Source organism: Sander lucioperca, chromosome 20 (genome assembly GCF_008315115.2).
Source record: "Sander lucioperca isolate FBNREF2018 chromosome 20, SLUC_FBN_1.2, whole genome shotgun sequence".
Classification (NCBI taxonomy): Eukaryota; Metazoa; Chordata; class Actinopteri; order Perciformes; family Percidae; genus Sander; species Sander lucioperca.
Genome location: NC_050192.1, coordinates 9,894,270 through 9,910,788, shown reverse-complemented (window position 1 = coordinate 9,910,788; position 16,519 = coordinate 9,894,270). Strand labels below are relative to the sequence as shown.

The window sequence follows — 16,519 nt, the reverse complement described above, 5'->3', positions numbered from 1 at the left end:
CTCGGTTTACATCTATCGCCATTTCTAGCCACTGGGGGACCATAGGCAGGCTGGGGGAACGCATATTAATGTTAAAAAACCTTATAAAGTGAAATTTTCATGCCATGGGACCTTTAATGTTCTGACAGTTCGATGAAATCCTGATTGCAAAATTCTGATTATGCATGGAAGTAGGCTACATAGCCTGACCATTTTCTAAAACAAATAAAACGCAGAAAATTGTGTGTTCATGTAGGACCCAATTACTTTGAATAAAAGGCTGACATAACTGTAGGTAAAACTGTTTCCAACTTATACTAAGACATTTTTTATAAAACATTTTTTTCCTTTTTTTATGACATTCTATACTACGCCATTTTTTATGACCTTTTAATGACATTGCCTTTTTTGAAAAACTTTATGGCATAGCTTACTATAGGCTACTATGCCACTTTATGACGCACTATAGCCTATTATGACGTTTTTATGGCACAGCCTATACTATGACATTTGAATAAAAAATGTATGGCATACTATACAATGACATTATTTATGACACACGAAAAAGAAGCAACAGACTCAGACACCCACGATGCACCACAGAGCGCCACAGGAGGTCATTCCTGCCTGTGGTCATCAGACTTTATAACTCCTCTCTCTGTGTGTTACACGCTTAGTGTCAAAACTGCTCTAACAGCATGTACTGTATCTCCACATCGCAATATTCTTGGACAGTTATGTATAATAATTACTTGGTGCAATAATTTATCAGCTACATGTGCAAATGTGTTATTTATTCACTGCTGCTACTTATATCCACACAGTACTTAGTTATGTCAGTACTGTATTAATGTTGACACTGTACTTAATGTTGACACTGCACTACAATAAAATGTGTACAATCCATTTCAAACAATTTTTTAACCGAATCTTTATTGTAAACTAATCTCACTTTACTTCTACTTAACATTTTTATTTATTTCTTAGCTATGTTACTTTATACTCGTTTTGACTTGCTCTGTTACTCTTATTTTACCTTGAATTTGACTGTGAGCAACTGCAACTAAATAATTTCCCTGAGGGGATCAATAAAGTATTCTGATTCTGATTCTAAGATTGAATTACCCAACACTATATAAATAAGTTAACATTAACACAAACTCAAACATCTACAGCAGAAAAATGCAACATACACATTAATGCGGCAGCATTCTCCAGTGCTGACACAGCACTGTGGAGATTTGGCAATGTGAGACTAATGCAGCAGTAATATTAATCCAAAAACATCATATATATATAATAGTAAAACACTGACAGGGACCATTTTTCTACAGAATGCGTCCTTTTACCTTTTATACTTCAAATAAATTTAGCTGATAATACATACTTTTACTTAAGTAAGGTTTTGAATGCAGGACTTTAGTCTTGTAGTGGAGTATTTTCACAATGTGGTATTAGTACTTTGACTTAACTAATCTGAATACTGCTTCCACCACAGCTATGCTGCACTTGCACAATGTCTCAGGGCGTATTGTCTGAGGTACTGGCCATCTGTGCATTACTCACTACCGACCTCCACAGTGTTGAGTTATTCCTTCTACCTGACAGGCCCCCAGTATACGCATTTACACTGTATTTGTACACACACACACACACACACACACACACACACACACACACACACACACACACACACTAGGGTGCAAGATATATTGACTCAATATGGATATTGCAATATCACGTTGCGCAATATCACTAGAGGTGCAAGATATATTGACTCTATATTGAGTATCGTTATCGCAATAAGTATGCAATATTTAGTTTATTTTGTGGAGCGCTGCGTCCCGTCCGTTAGCTATGTGGCTTAGTTGTGTTTGATTTAGAGCCCGCTTGAAACGCTATAATGATCATCATTTCATTGGCCAGTTACCGTGCCACTTGCACATGTTAGTGCACGTCAGCGAACGGGTCCACTACGTGACAAACCCTATGTAGCGTACCATGTGTGTGCATATTTCAACAGAGTGACAGTGTAAGTGAAGAAATAGATAGAGACAACAAAACGGAACGAATCAGAGAAGCGAAAGAAAAGTTTTGTCCTGTTCTCTTGTTATTTATTTTATACTGTCCAACCAGTAAAACATGTCCTGTTCTGTAGACATGGTCCTTATTCATTTATTCATGTTGGACCAGTCCAATATGACTGTCAGTTGAAATAAACCTTGTGTTGTAAGAAAAATTTGTTATGAATCTATTTTGATGCGTTTTCATTTTATATATGTTTAAAAATATCAAAATGAATATTGATATCACAATATTCATAATGGATATCACAATATCACAGTTTGTCAATTTCGTGCAACCCTAACACACACACACACACACACACACACACACACACACACACACACACACACACACACACACACACACACACACACACACACACACACAGATGTTAGTTAGATCACCCATTATTTCCAGATAGATTTGTTATTGTTTTGTTCCTACTCCAATCATAGACTCCAAACTTAAAAAAATATTCAATTACAGTCTATGCCCTGAACTATTTTAAATGAGAAGTTTGACTGATTGGCAAGATTTTTAGGTAAATTAGGCAAACTAGACTGAATAATACACACATGCAATACGAGATCAGTTCATTTGATGTACTTGTATATCAAGTATAATGGCATACAGAATATTGTTTTCCTATAATTTGTCTCACACCTCTGAGAGTTGTCTTGGAAGCCCATATTTTGGGCTGGACATCTATGCAACTATATTAATATAGGCCTATATACAAACCCCTATCAAAAGGTTAACCTCTTTGCCCCCATCTGGGTAGATATTTATTGGACATCATTTTTTTTTTAAGATTGTTTTTTGGACAGCTGAAGACATGAAAGGGGAGACAGAGGGGGAATGACATGCAGCAAAGGGCCGCAGGGCGGAGTCGAACCTGCAGCCACTGCGTCGAGGAGTAAAATATATATGGGCTCCTGCTCTACCTCATGAGCTACCCAGGCACCCTTTAGGACCTAATTTAACGTTAGTCAGTCCGTCTAAATGTCAGTATATTTGAGCACCATTTAGTTGTAGCCGACATATTTCCATTATAGGGGTATAATGGTCAATTTGAGAATTCATCAGCAGTCAGGTAAAAGTCATTTGAAAATCTGCGAGGGAAGTCTAGTTGTGGGTGCAGCCAAAGAGGTTATAATACTATCAATCAATCCCTGTTCTCTCTCACATCATAATTTAGAATTAAAAGGTAATGCTAGAGCTGTTAGATATATTTGCTTATGTAGGCTATTCAGAGAGTGTGAGTTTACACTGTATTCATTTTGTGATTTGGCTCCTTTATTCATTAGCTAGAATCCAATGGTTATTTGGCAATTATGCAGAAAAGCAGCTTTCTTGTGTAAAAATGACCCTCAATCACTCAAGTCAAGATTTTCTGCAATACGTTTGCTTGCCTGCAGCAATGTAATAGACCACATTTGAATGCATAACATTCCATAAATACTGCATGGTAAATAAAAAACATGGCCCTTCAGTTAGGCTAAATACATTTTTTTATTTTTAAAAACCATACACATTACTCGACAAGTTTCAAATGTAAATCCAATCACGATATCCATTTAAAATGCTCAAGATAAACAGACATGAAGTACTTTTATTTCCAAATGTTAAAAGATAAAAAAATAATAATCCATAAAACAGATGGAAAAACATTCATTCCCATTACAGGAAGAAGCTACAGAACAAACTCCTTACATGGATTCTGCCTTTTCAATTTCTCACTTTGTATGCAATCCTAGCTGCTATTTTGTCATCTGTAAAACAAAGTAAAACAATATTTCCTCAGAGAACGTTGCGATTTAACATCTCCACTTCCTTCCCCTGTCCACAGCCCTTCAGGTGAAGATGGCCAGAAGGCTGCAAGAAGAATCTGCAGCCTGCTGCCCGAGTCATCCTGTGTGGTTGACAAGCACCGTCCCAAACATTTCATTAAGTGTGGTAATATACAAACTAAAAGAGGCTTGTTCTCTCTTTTACACCAATTGCACCCTGAGATGAATATTTCCAGAACAACACACATTTTAGTGGCCAAAACCCTCCCCATATAACGTGATTGGTGTCAAATCATCCAAAATTGGTTTAGTACGATGAAAGGTATCATCAGTATTTTCATAAAAATACAAAGGTACACTTTTTATGATTTGTATCAAAATTATTTTTCCCCAAGGAACGCTATGAAATAAAGTACCCTGTGCAGATATATACCAGTGTATGCCTAGTCTTTATTCTTGAAAAATGCACATGTCCAATTCTATAGCGTTTCCAGTACACCAGATGTCAAAAATATTTTACAAACAAATCAAATGTGGCAACATTTATCCATGGTGAAAGGAGTCTTATGGACAGGGTTGATGGGAAAAAAAAAAAAAAAAAACTTTTTTCCCCCCTCTGTTTTTGATTTTAAAAATGTCAACAAAACAGAACTTGCAGGAGTAAAATTAAGTTTTTCCTAAGGCATGATCTTTAAAGACTGAATGAAATATGAAAATAATTCACTTGCTTTTTTTTAACCAATACAATGTTTCACTATCTAAATACACAAAATCTGAAGTTTTAATGTTCTTTATAGATTCCTTTTTTTTTTTTAATGAAATACTTTTTCTATGCCTGAGTAAACAAATGTCAATATTGTACATTGGTAGGGGGCAGAGGTTTTGCTGAGAAAAAAAATAAATTAAACACACTAATTATAAAAAAAAAGAAAAAGAAAAAAAAAAAGTTGACCAGGGTCCATATTTATCAAGCATCCAGAGAGAGAATCAGTCACAACTGGCCCAGAATGATCAGATTGAGGTCCTACGTTTAGCTAGCGGAGTAACAGTGTTCATCTGTGAGGAGTCACCTGCAGATGGCCAATGATGGGACAAAGCATTGTCTACATTGTTATTGTAGCCAAGGCACATTTATATGAACTTCTTATTGAAAAATAAATAGGCGCACTGGCTGAATACAGCGTTACTTTGAACTCAAGTGGTCAAAAAAAACAACAAATGAACTTTAAGTCTTTTTAGTGTTTTATGAGCTTTGGCAAAAACAAATTTTGTAGCCTTAACATGCATAAATTAGTCATATACGCACACGTTTTTCCTGCATCCACTAATCTGGATCGGCCTCTTTTGAACGCAACTAATAACTACTACAAGAAGACATTTTCCATTTTACAGTACGCTAGTGGTGTAAAACCACAACAATCTAAAAAGAGAACTACTACTTCCTGCTAGAAGCCACTGTAGGAGACTTCATAAGGACCTCATGTCCAACTTCGAGGTAAGACTTTGTTTCAGCATAATTCTAGGTGTCAGTCTGAGATGCTTGCTAAATACAGGCCCAGATTTTTTTCTCAACTCCCTTTAATGAGTGAACCTTTCAACATGTGGAAATCCTTGAACACAACATAATGAATGAAAAGAGAATCCAGAACTCCAGAAGGTTTTGTGCACATGAAAACTATTGAAGAAATGGAAGAAGTAAATATTTATAGCAGTTATTGGACAGAGGCCCTAATTGTCTTTCCCGTCCCGTCTCCTGTGAAAACACCTCGCCCGGAGGACCTTTTTCTATACAAGCCTTAGTGTTTATCGGTTTGGCTAGAAGATTCTACATTTATCTACAAATATATAACAAAACTTGCAGGCAAAAATAGTTAAGTTTCAATAGAAACACCCTTTTTTCCTGAAAATACAGCAGTATCTGAAATAATCCTCTCATTCATTTTTTTTATTCTGTCCCAGTTTTCTGCATCATACATCAGGAAGCTCTTTTGCCTACAAACAGAAAAAAAGTATCTACAAACTTTGTAAACAGACCTGCTTTTTCCAAAAACATAAATAACTCAAAATATTAACAGCCAATGGAGCAGAAATAAGTTTTGAATGAGCAAGGGCCAAAGAGATAAATATACAACACCATTCAGATAAAAGAGAAGCTAAAGGTTCTTTCATAATTCTTACAGACGATCTTCAAGCCAGGAGGAGGACCTCCCCATCTCAATGAAAATAATAATAATAATAACAATAATAATAATAATAATAGAATAATAAAAACAGGTCACTTTCAATCTGAGTTTATAATCACCCCTTGTTTACAGAGAAAAACAAAAGTTACCAAGGAGGGAGGGGTGAAGACAGTCCTTGTGTTGCAGCGGGGTATTAATAAGAACCTAGAATAAAAGAAGACCAAAGCATCCACACCAAGCTGTACATTCCTCTGAATGTTTGCTGTTCTTTTAGTCCAGCCAAAGCCAAGCTCACACAAGACTCCGCTCTCCTCTTAGCCCTTCGTCTCTCTTCTGCAAGTGTTCGTTAGTTTTGTCTGAGTTGAGCTCCTTGGGTGCGGGTAGAAAAGTGGTGGTGACGTGTGGCGCGGGGTCAGATCAAAGGGAGGTCTCCAGGCTGTGTAGGGGGCTCCCTGGGGCCGAGAGGGTTCCTGATTTGGGGCCCTCTGGGAGGAGGTGGTTACTGCTTTCCACAGCGTTATTGTTCTGGTTTGGGGAGGGAGAGACCGGCGTGGTGGGGGTAACGGTGGTGGGCGAGGGTGGCGTGGGCGTGGTGTTGCGGGGGCTTGCAGAGTTGCGCTTGGTGGGGGCGTCGTCCTCTGCGTCAGTGTCATCTATGAGGGGAATATGGGGCTCAGAGTCCTCAATCCGAAATTCAGGGTGGGTCATAAAGTTGTGGATTGATGATCGCGACTCGGGCTTCTCCAGCCCCTCATAGAGGGAGATGGAGCTGCGGAATGCATTCACCACCCGGATCTGGAGGGAGGGAGAAGGGACAGGGAGCAGGCATTTAGTCACATTCAGTAATGATACATGTGCGTTTTGAATTTAAACACCTGGATAACAGCACAGTTAAAAACTGAGGGCGCAGGTTTTATTTGGTCAATAATAGGCGAGTTTAAGGGGCAACAAATTCAGTGAGGGGGAAACTCTCGTGCAGGTGTGCAGTTATGTTGAGTCGCAAATTCACAACTTGTAATACCGGCTAACTATAAGTTGTCTAGAGTAGACTATGTTGGCCCCGAAAACACCTAAAAGTTCATACTAGTTTGGCCGAAAAGTGTAAACATGAGCAGTTCAATTCATTTCACCTTCACTTCTGTCTGTGTTTCCCTTCCTGTTTCTCTAAGTAACCCTCTGTCCTGCCTGTATATTTATTCTAGAGTACCCAATATACAGTACAGTAATCAAAATGTGGACATGTCGCTGAATTTAAATCTGATGGAGAAAACCTCATGCTAATGCCTACAAGTAAAAGCATAAGCTAGACTTGAGCTGTAAAAAGGCTTCAGGTTGCAGTAGTGTGTGATAGACTGGACTGCGAGCCAGTAAAGAGCCAGTTCAGATCGCAGTGTTGATTAAAATAAAAGTGTTTCACAGAAATGGAAAACTTGAGTTGCATCCAGTGGAGACAGACCTCATACTACAGACTCTGTGCTTGTAGAAAAACTATTCTTAAAATGCATGTCTTTGGAAGGGTACAAACCAGTGTCAAACCCAATTCAATGAATGTTGATTTTTTTTTTGTGAGTACAGTAGTAGTATTTCACAAAACACTTGCCTGTGTTTGATTAATCAAAATGCAAAAGGAAACCAAGAGACAAGAGGAATGCTGTTCTACCAGAGAAAAAGGGACAGAGGCTGGACAGTTTTCTTTTGTTGGACATGCTTAGGAAAGAGTGAGGAGAGAGAAAGCCAAGACAGGAAGAGAAAGAATGAAAGAGAGAGACAGAAAAAGGCAGAGGAATAGAGACAGAAAGAAAGAAAGAAAGAAAGAAAGAAAGAAAGAGGTGGTCAGTTACAGCTTATGTTTGTGGAGTAAAAACAAAAAAGCTGCGGCAGCCAAGCATGTCTACAAGCTGGTGTACATATCAAACAGCACAAAGAGAAAAAACTCACAAACGAGACCAGAGACTTTGAACCCATGCAGAGCGCGGCGCTACCTTGTGTTCAATGGTAGTAAACCTTTGAGTATAGCCCATGACACATTTCACAGAATCTAAAGAAGAATATGTGGGGAGTCAGTGGTATTCATTCGTTTTAGGCAACACATTGCCAGGTGGACATATTCTGCCAACAAACATGTATTCACAAAAAGACTTCAAGAAACGTTCCAACTCTTTTGAAGAACAACCTGAAAGGAAACGGTAAGAGTTTAGAAGGGAAGCACCCATCAGGTCCCACCTGAGACAACAGACCTAAACATTACTGCAGCATTGCATCATTTTTCAGCATGCCAGGGGGAAAAAACATGGGATCTGCTGTAAATTGGTCTGGGAAAGTCCCATATGTTTACATTCAAGAGCACAGTCATTTATTCCATTAAGCTCTTTTCACGACATCTGGTAGACATTTAAAATCCACGGCTGGTCAGATGGTCTTCCTGGGAAGATCTGAAAGACAAAAAGAGTCAACAGCCAGCCACACAGTTCTTGTAAGGCCACAGTCAGGAGAAAATACCATCCTCAAATGATCCGTGTCCGCTCTCGATGCAGTGATCTTCTACTCTGAATGGACGACTGGCACGAACACTGTCAGACCTTTCAAAACTATGCACAGCCTTGCATCCAAACACACCAACAAACGCTCATATCAACTGCAGCTGCTCCTCAACTATAGGGTGCTATTGGTTTCCCTTGCCTCCCCCTCTCTTCACACACCCTCTTTTTCACAACAAACTCCCAGAAACGGCCACAGCTGAAGAAGAAAAGGTCATTACTTCACTGACACCCACTGACACTCGGATACAATGTCTCACAGAGGTCCATGTCATGGTTTGTCTCTATTGTTTTAGGCCGTGATCATGGGCATATACTCAAAACATTTACCCGACTAGGGACTAGAGAGCTGCGACACAGACCCATGGGTGCTACAGGGGCACAGAGCAGACGGAGGCAGCTGCAGACAAACCTGGTGACGGTCAATGCAGAATTGAATTTTTGTCAAAGAGCAGATACACATCATCCCCCCGAAATATCAGTAAAACCTTTACATTTCTGAGACTGAAGCAGAAGCAAAACAGAAAAACATGACACAGAGAAAACACCTTGACACTAGAAGCGACCTCGTTACAGGGTACATATATACATATATATATATATATATACACACATACAGCAGTGTTATCGAAGCAATATGGAAGATGTGGTATTTTTGGTGTATTTTTTTTTTTTAAAAAGAAAACAGGGTAAGAAGGGGGGGGGGCGTATTAGGAGAGAAATGAGACAGTACAAGTGTCAACGTTAAGTGAGAAGAAGATGTTAGAAGAACAGAAGAGAAAAGGAAAAAAAAAAGTCTCATGCACTAGAGGAGAACACGCACTCACACCCCACAGTGGCAGAAGCGGTGTTGGCGGCAGTGGCAGTAGTGGTAGTAGCAGTAAAGGCTACATGTGTAGGGCTAGAAACATTGGTTACATCGTGCTGTTGTTGGCTGGAGTTGGAGGCCTGCCGCCTTAGAGCCCCCTGAAAGGAAGTTCCACTCTGGAACGCACTCACTACATCCATCTGGAAAGAATCAGACAGCGTGACAGGAGAAAGCCCCAGAGGAAATAAAACACAATACAGCCAGAGGAGAGAGAAAAGAGAGACAAAAATAAAGAAAAGGCACCAGTAACCATAGAAAAAAAAAAAACACACTTGGAAATTGGATTTAGGCATTATAGTTAAAAGAGAGAGGGAAAAGGGGATGTTTTGTTTTAAAGGCACTGATCGGAGGAAGCTCTGACCTCACTTTCACACTTTTTTTCTGCCGAATCCTTCCATACTTCCAGCTATAGCCATGCCAATGCTCTTGGAACATTCCGCTGTTCTATTGTGCTTACCATCCAATCCAATTCACTTGCTTCTCATCAGTACCTTCAAACTAGTCTCGTTTTAGCAGATAGATTCAGACCGAGTCAGAAGTAGGCATAGGAACCTGCTTAAGTTCAGCAGCAGAACAGGAAAAATAGAGGAAAGGCTTTTGTGTTTAGGGCACGAGCCATTCTTTAGGAATGCCGAGAGAAAGAACAAAACATAGATTTTAAACTGGAAGAGCAACAGAGAGTTAAAAGGTTTATGGCTTTTGATTCCCTTGGTGTTGGGTGCCGTGCTCGGTGGTGCGCGGGAAGGTCTGTGGATTTGTTACCTGAGTCTGGATGCGATTGAGGCCTCGGAACCAGAGGATCTGGCCTCGGCGAAGCTCCCGCTCAGCGTGGTCAATCTCATCATTGTCGCTAAGCTCGTCTAGCTCCTCGTCTGGGATCTCCTCTTTCTGGGTGCCGTGGCCTGCCGTTTTCAAGAATTTTAAGCGGCTGGTGGGTATTGAAGAGATTACCTGGAAGACATTAGGATTTACATGAGCAGCACTGACTTATGATAATGTCACACTCCTCAGCATGGCAAAGTGACATTTCATTAATGGCAGAACGAGCCACGTTTCTGGGTACATCACGGACATTAAGCAGCCAGTGACCCTGAACATTAGCTGCCCTGCCAAAGCTCGATGTGAGACAGTCAGTTTGACGTCATTCGGTTGGCTCAGCGTCTCCAAGCCTATCCAACAGTGAAGTTAGACTTAATAGATAACCACACTTTTGGAACTGAGTTACTAAAAGCTGATAATGATGATGTTGTAAGTCATCCTACCCAAGTATTTCATCATGTTAAAACAATGATAGATCAAATTAGAGCTAAAATGTCATTTTTCAAGCAAAAATACAAAACATTCTCCGATTTCAGCTTCTCAAATGAGAAATGACGAAATGATCTGTTGCTTTTCTGTGTCACAAGTGACCGTAAACTGAATATATTTTGGGTTATGGAGAAATGGTGAGATACTTAAAGCAATATAAAGATGCCACCATGGCCTAGGATGGGACTTTTTTTTTCTTTTTTAATTTTCTGACATTTTATAGACAAAACGATTATTCTATTAATCAAGAAAATAATTGGCAGATTCATTGATAACGAAAATAATTGTTAGTTGCAGTCCTACATATTTCAAACTCACCCCAGCAATTAAGTGTATAACAGGGTAAGACAATGTTGAACTCACAATAGCTGACCTTAATTTGCTAACTTGCTTAATGCATACAGTAAAGTTAAGTTAGACTTTATTAATAACCTATAGAAAATACATCCTATTTAAAAACAGAGGGCAGCAACAACTTAGCACGAGGAGAGCAGCACCTTGATTAATGGTTGATTAATAATCTTGGTCTTTCTACATTACAGCCACCTTTCAGTCCTACAACTGTCAGCTCTTTGAATTTATAGGCACTCAGCACAGCCCTGCTTATTTGGGTCTTGTCAAAAAACGTTGGCGACACCATTCTTGATGAATTGACGAGAGAAGATAATGACACATTATGTGCACTGCTCTGCAGGATGAGTGTGGGCAGTCAGAGCAAACTAGAATTACATCAAACATTCATTATGACTCTGACTCATCAGTGGTGAGCAATCTCAACCCTCAATATCTCACTGTCAGAAATTACAAACAGACAATTCTTTTTTTTTCTCTTTTTTTAAACACAATAAGGCAAAAAAACTCAAATAATATACTCCACATAACTCAGATCTAAAAGTTGAAATACATTTCTTTTTAAATTGTTAAAAATATAAATACATAGATAAAAAATGTATATATTAGTTTTGTTGACAGGAAAAAAGAAAGAAAGATTTCATCAATGTAAAAAGGTCCTTGACATTGTGAAAAATTCAGATGAGCTTAACTGAAGCTATGTACTATGCAATATAACTACACCATATAACTGTTCAAAACTGATTTAATATTCATGTTGACTTCGGGAGTTTACCCATCTCTTCACAGCAGTAGAACATACTGTCACTCTTAGACAACCACTACCCCAACTCCAACACAGGGGGGCAGTGTCATATAGCTTTGTCCAATGGGCCAACTGAAGGTGAAGCTCAGCTGTATAGTCACATCATACCTGTCCCCATAGTAGAGAGCCAAAGCCTAAGAAAGTGCACCACAGCCACTGGTCGATGGTCAGAGCCACGCAGCTGAACGGCTTCCCACCGAACTGCACTATGACGAACTAGAGGGGCAGGAAGAGAGGTGGAATTAATTAGAGAGCAAATGTTGAGATTTAACATTCTCGTGGGACTGATCTTTTTTTCCCAACATGAGTCACCAAGCACATTCACGAAAACCAAAGAAAAGTTAGCCACAGAAGTCTCAAGTCTACTTTACCTGGATAATGAAGGTACCAAAGACAATACTACAGAAGATAAGGTTGTTGAAGATGCCTTCAAAGACATTCCTTTCACCATGGATCTTGCGGGCGTTGATCTCGTTGAAAAGCTGCATCAGTACAAATGTATTGAAGACAATGGTGTAGTGTTCAGAAGGCGGGGCGTGGAGAGGTGCATTCCTGCCGCTGTCAATGTCAAAGAACTTCTCTCCTACAGGAAGAGTCAAGAGAGAATGTGTTAAAATAAATGGATACATTTATCCAGGAAATGCACAATAAGTCCCCTTGCTCTGTGTACATGACCTAGAGTAGCTTCTTACCGGCAAAGAGCAGAGTAAAGATGGTGATTAACTGGAACACTCCCTGACCCAGGATGTTCTTCATCATGGTGCGGGAGATGAGAGGCTTGTTACGGCCATATGGCTTCCTTAGCAGCAAGGCTTCTGTAGGGGGCTCTGTGGCCAAGGCTAGTGAAGCAAAGGTGTCCATGATGAGGTTGACCCATAACATCTGTACTGCTTTCAGTGGAGAGTCCTGGAGGCAGAGAGAGAGAGAGAGAGAGAGAGAGAGAGAGAGAGAGAGAGAGAGAGAGAGAGAGAGAGAGAGAGAGAGAGAGAGAGAGAGGCAACAAAGTTAGTTGAGAAGAGAGGCAATGAGTGAGATTTTACAGTATATGTGACAGTGATAGGTGGGTTATTTTTCAATTCTTCAAACACTGTGGAAATTCCAAGCATCTATTAGAGATATTTCAACTAACAGGAACCAAATTGCACGTGGGGAAAAAAAAGTATGCCCTTGTCAGCCATTTGGTTTCCGTACACATGCAAATGGTATAAAAATTAAAAGTTATGGTGGCAGGACAGGATGTTGACTGAATTAAACACAAATAGGTCTGATGCATTTATTAAATATTTAATATAGATCTGCAATATTGTATTTAAATCACTGGAATGGGCTGTAGAGCACAGCTCATGTTGACAGCAAAAGATAGAATTCAAAAAATCATTTAGGAATTTCACAGGTGCTTATTATTTCTGATGCCTAGGTTTTTCCCTGCATAGAGAAAGTTTTAGCGCCCCCCCCCAAAAAAAAGAGGTTTATAGCCAGTGCCAAAGGAAAATCACGGGCGCAAAAATGTCTGATTTTCAGCAGCCAGCATCCCTCTCCTCCACAGCTGCTATATTTTACACATGCAACTGGCGCTGATAAGCCAAAAGCTGCATTGTTTTGACTGGACTTGAACGCTCCGCTGTGAAGCTCGTGCTAATGCTGCCCAAGGGGTCCGGCGGCGCAGCGAGAAGCCGCTGCTGACGGACGAGCTCCGACTGCTGTCTGTCCGCGGCGGGCTGCGCTGCCGTCTGATGGCATCAGTATTAAATGGAGACGTTTTCATAACTGGTTAAAAAATTGGTCCAGTTCTGTGTTTTCGTACAGTTGGTTTTAACACCTGATGCAAACCGTACGGTAGTATGCAGGAAAACCACAGTTATGCCCGCTTTACCAGCACTGACCTGACTCCCTGAAAAGCTGCAGAGGCGGTTTCATCCTGCTGCAGTGAGACTCTGCTACGCCCCGTTCACGTAAGAGAGGCAGTTAAACTACAATTAATCCACAGTTCACATGCATGCTGAACCGTGGTGGTCAGTTACACTATTGTATATTCAACTAATAATTTATTGATCAATTGAATGTATTTCAAATTAGAAAACTGTACAATTCATAACGTTATATTATTGTACAAATGAGCAACAACAGTATGCTAATAACAGTTCATGTAAGTCACTCCTAAATTTTTCAGCTTACAAGCAAAAAAAAAAAAGTGCTCCTTGGGGGGGAAAAGTTACCGTCAATTAGTAAGTTATTAATTAAACAAATTGGACTTTGGGGTCAAGTGTAGTACTTACTGCATTATATTCCATTATATTTTATATTTTGAATTGTTACCTGCCACCAGAATTTTGTCTTTTCCTTGACATAAATAAAGATGTTTTCATCATAACTTAGTGCCTAAAAATGTATCAGAATGCAGGAAATGAAGTCTTTGACGCTCAAAATCTCCTGGGGTTGGACCCCCGGACCCCGATCTAATATGTCTAATACCTGAATGCAAAACCTGAATGAAAAACCCTGAATGCATGAGGAAATTCAATAAAAAGGCCTATAAGAGACAAAATACAGCCAGTTTGAAGGTGCACAGCACGTTTCTGTATTTCCAAAATTATACCAGACCCCGACCTTTTTTGCGAAACCGACTCTGTTGGTGCTAACCTGTGTGATGCAGGCTCCTGTAAATGCTACGATGACAGCCACCACATTGACAGTTAGCTGAAACTGGAGGAACTTAGAGATGCTGTCGTAGACGTTGCGGCCCCACATGACGGCCTTGACGATGCTGGAGAAATTGTCGTCAGTCAGGATGATGTCAGATGCCTCCTTGGCTACATCTGTGCCAGCAATGCCCTGGAGACAAAAAAAGATTATCGAGAATCTGCCTGCATTTGAGGACAACACATTTAATATTCTTATGTTTCTACATCACCAGTATGACTGTATTTAATTAACTGATGTGGCCATGTTAGCATCTTTTAGGCATCCTTTTTGACTACACCTCTAGTCTAATCAAAGATAGTAAACAGAGAAAACTCACCATGGCAAAGCCAACATCAGCTTTCTTCAGGGCAGGACCATCATTAGTACCATCTCCTGTCACTGCTACTACTTGTCTTTTTTCTAATACTGTGCTGTCAATAATACCTAGAAGAGTAAAACATGTTTTTCAAAATGAAACAACAACAAAACATTTCCATACATTTTACTCATACCAGAATAACAGAACTACCTTTCACTAGGGTGTGTTTGTCTGTGGGGGAAGAGCGAGCCAGTACTCGTAGTTTGGGCCAGATCTTGTCAATGCGTTCTTGTTCAATCTAGAAACATGAGACAAAACCCTAATAGAATCCCAAAAGTACATTTTCAACAGTCACTGTGAGGTACAGTATTTTGCTGAGGCCCACCTCTCCTTTTTCATTGCGTATCCTTCGGTTAAACTCTTTGCCTTCTATGCAAAGGAAGTCATCTCCAGGCAGTAGGATGCCACACTTGGTGGCGATGGCTCGAGCTGTGTTGATGTTGTCACCAGTCACCATCCGCACTGTGATACCAGCACGTTGGCATTTCCTGATGGCGTCAGGGACCTGAAGGATAGCGGAAACACAATTAATGTGGAAATACATGTTTTGCATATCACTGGGGATATTGAATTTAAAGTTCAGGTTTTATGAAGTGGTCATTAGTAACATAAAAGCTCTATGCAGCTTTTCTCTCATTGTTTAGATTTACAGGGACTGTATGCTGGAGTCTCACTGCTCCTGAAAACCATGGGCAGTTGTTTCCAGCAAAATTTGAGTGTATGCTAATGTAATAATGGCAGAAAGCCAAAGTAAATGAGTGACTGAAGAAGAAAGTTGATCATCTAGCAAGCTATTGACCCAGTTCTATTTCTAACATCCATTTAGTTGTCTCACTGTGGAACCACTCCTTCAAAAGCCACAATATCATATCTCCTCTATTTGTTCAGTAGTTAATGCTTGCGCCAAAGTGGAGTCACTCCTTACATTTACAAATGGCTGATGCAGCACCTCCTGTCATTCAATTTTCTTGCTTTACTCAGAAAGCCTGGGTTCCCAACCGTCCAGTTGCGCAAGCTAACCCATTAAGCTTGTCGGATGCTCAAATAGCTTCGGAAAACTCCCTCCCCCGCACACTTTTCTGATGTTGGAATAGGAGAAGATGTGGACCTTCAATCACACCCATTTCACGCCGTGATTAGCCAGCTGTCCGGAGGCGAGAAAGGAGCCAGGGTTTGAACATCTAACTTTTTTTTCCATTCTTGACACTGAACCACTATTTCCATCACTGAATGCAACACTATGAATGTCTTCAAGGAGAGACTGAAAAAGTATCCCCTTATATATATATATATATATATATATATATATATATGATGTTGCATCTCCATCTCTTTATATCAGCTGGCTTTTCATGCCACTTTCGAGTGTGGCTCTCGTGGTCAGGCATGAACACTTTTGCCTTCTGGCATGGCACCCCCCTTACAAACTAATATTTTTCGAGTATAACCTGACCCTGATAATGACAACAGCACAGGCCCAAAATCCAGTAGCACTCTATGCAGCTGAATATTCCACCATGTCTAGGCTGTTTTTTTTCTCACAATAGGATTCATCGTAGTGCTGGATATC

At 40.0% G+C, this 16,519-nt stretch overlaps 1 protein-coding gene across 3 annotated transcripts in view; it reads right to left on the bottom strand.

The window, feature by feature from the left end:
• Positions 1-3,539: 3,539 nt before the first annotated feature.
• atp2b1a (ATPase plasma membrane Ca2+ transporting 1a) overlaps positions 3,540-16,519 on the bottom strand; it is a 33,797-nt gene continuing 20,817 nt past the window's right edge. Inside the window, exons 12-21 of one of the 3 annotated variants that reach the window (XM_031313229.2) lie at positions 15,275-15,454; positions 15,100-15,187; positions 14,908-15,014; positions 14,529-14,720; positions 12,581-12,794; positions 12,260-12,471; positions 11,997-12,104; positions 10,187-10,375; positions 9,475-9,564; positions 3,540-6,814 (exon numbers count right to left, since the gene is read on the bottom strand). In XM_031313229.2, the coding sequence (XP_031169089.1) occupies positions 6,437-6,814; positions 9,475-9,564; positions 10,187-10,375; positions 11,997-12,104; positions 12,260-12,471; positions 12,581-12,794; positions 14,529-14,720; positions 14,908-15,014; positions 15,100-15,187; positions 15,275-15,454 (1,758 nt within the window). In that variant the 3' untranslated portion in view covers positions 3,540-6,436. Of the gene's footprint in view, positions 6,815-9,383; positions 9,565-10,186; positions 10,376-11,996; positions 12,105-12,259; positions 12,472-12,580; positions 12,795-14,528; positions 14,721-14,907; positions 15,015-15,099; positions 15,188-15,274; positions 15,455-16,519 lie in introns of all 3 variants that reach the window. The other 2 variants (XM_031313231.2, XM_031313230.2) reach the window with 2 other exon arrangements.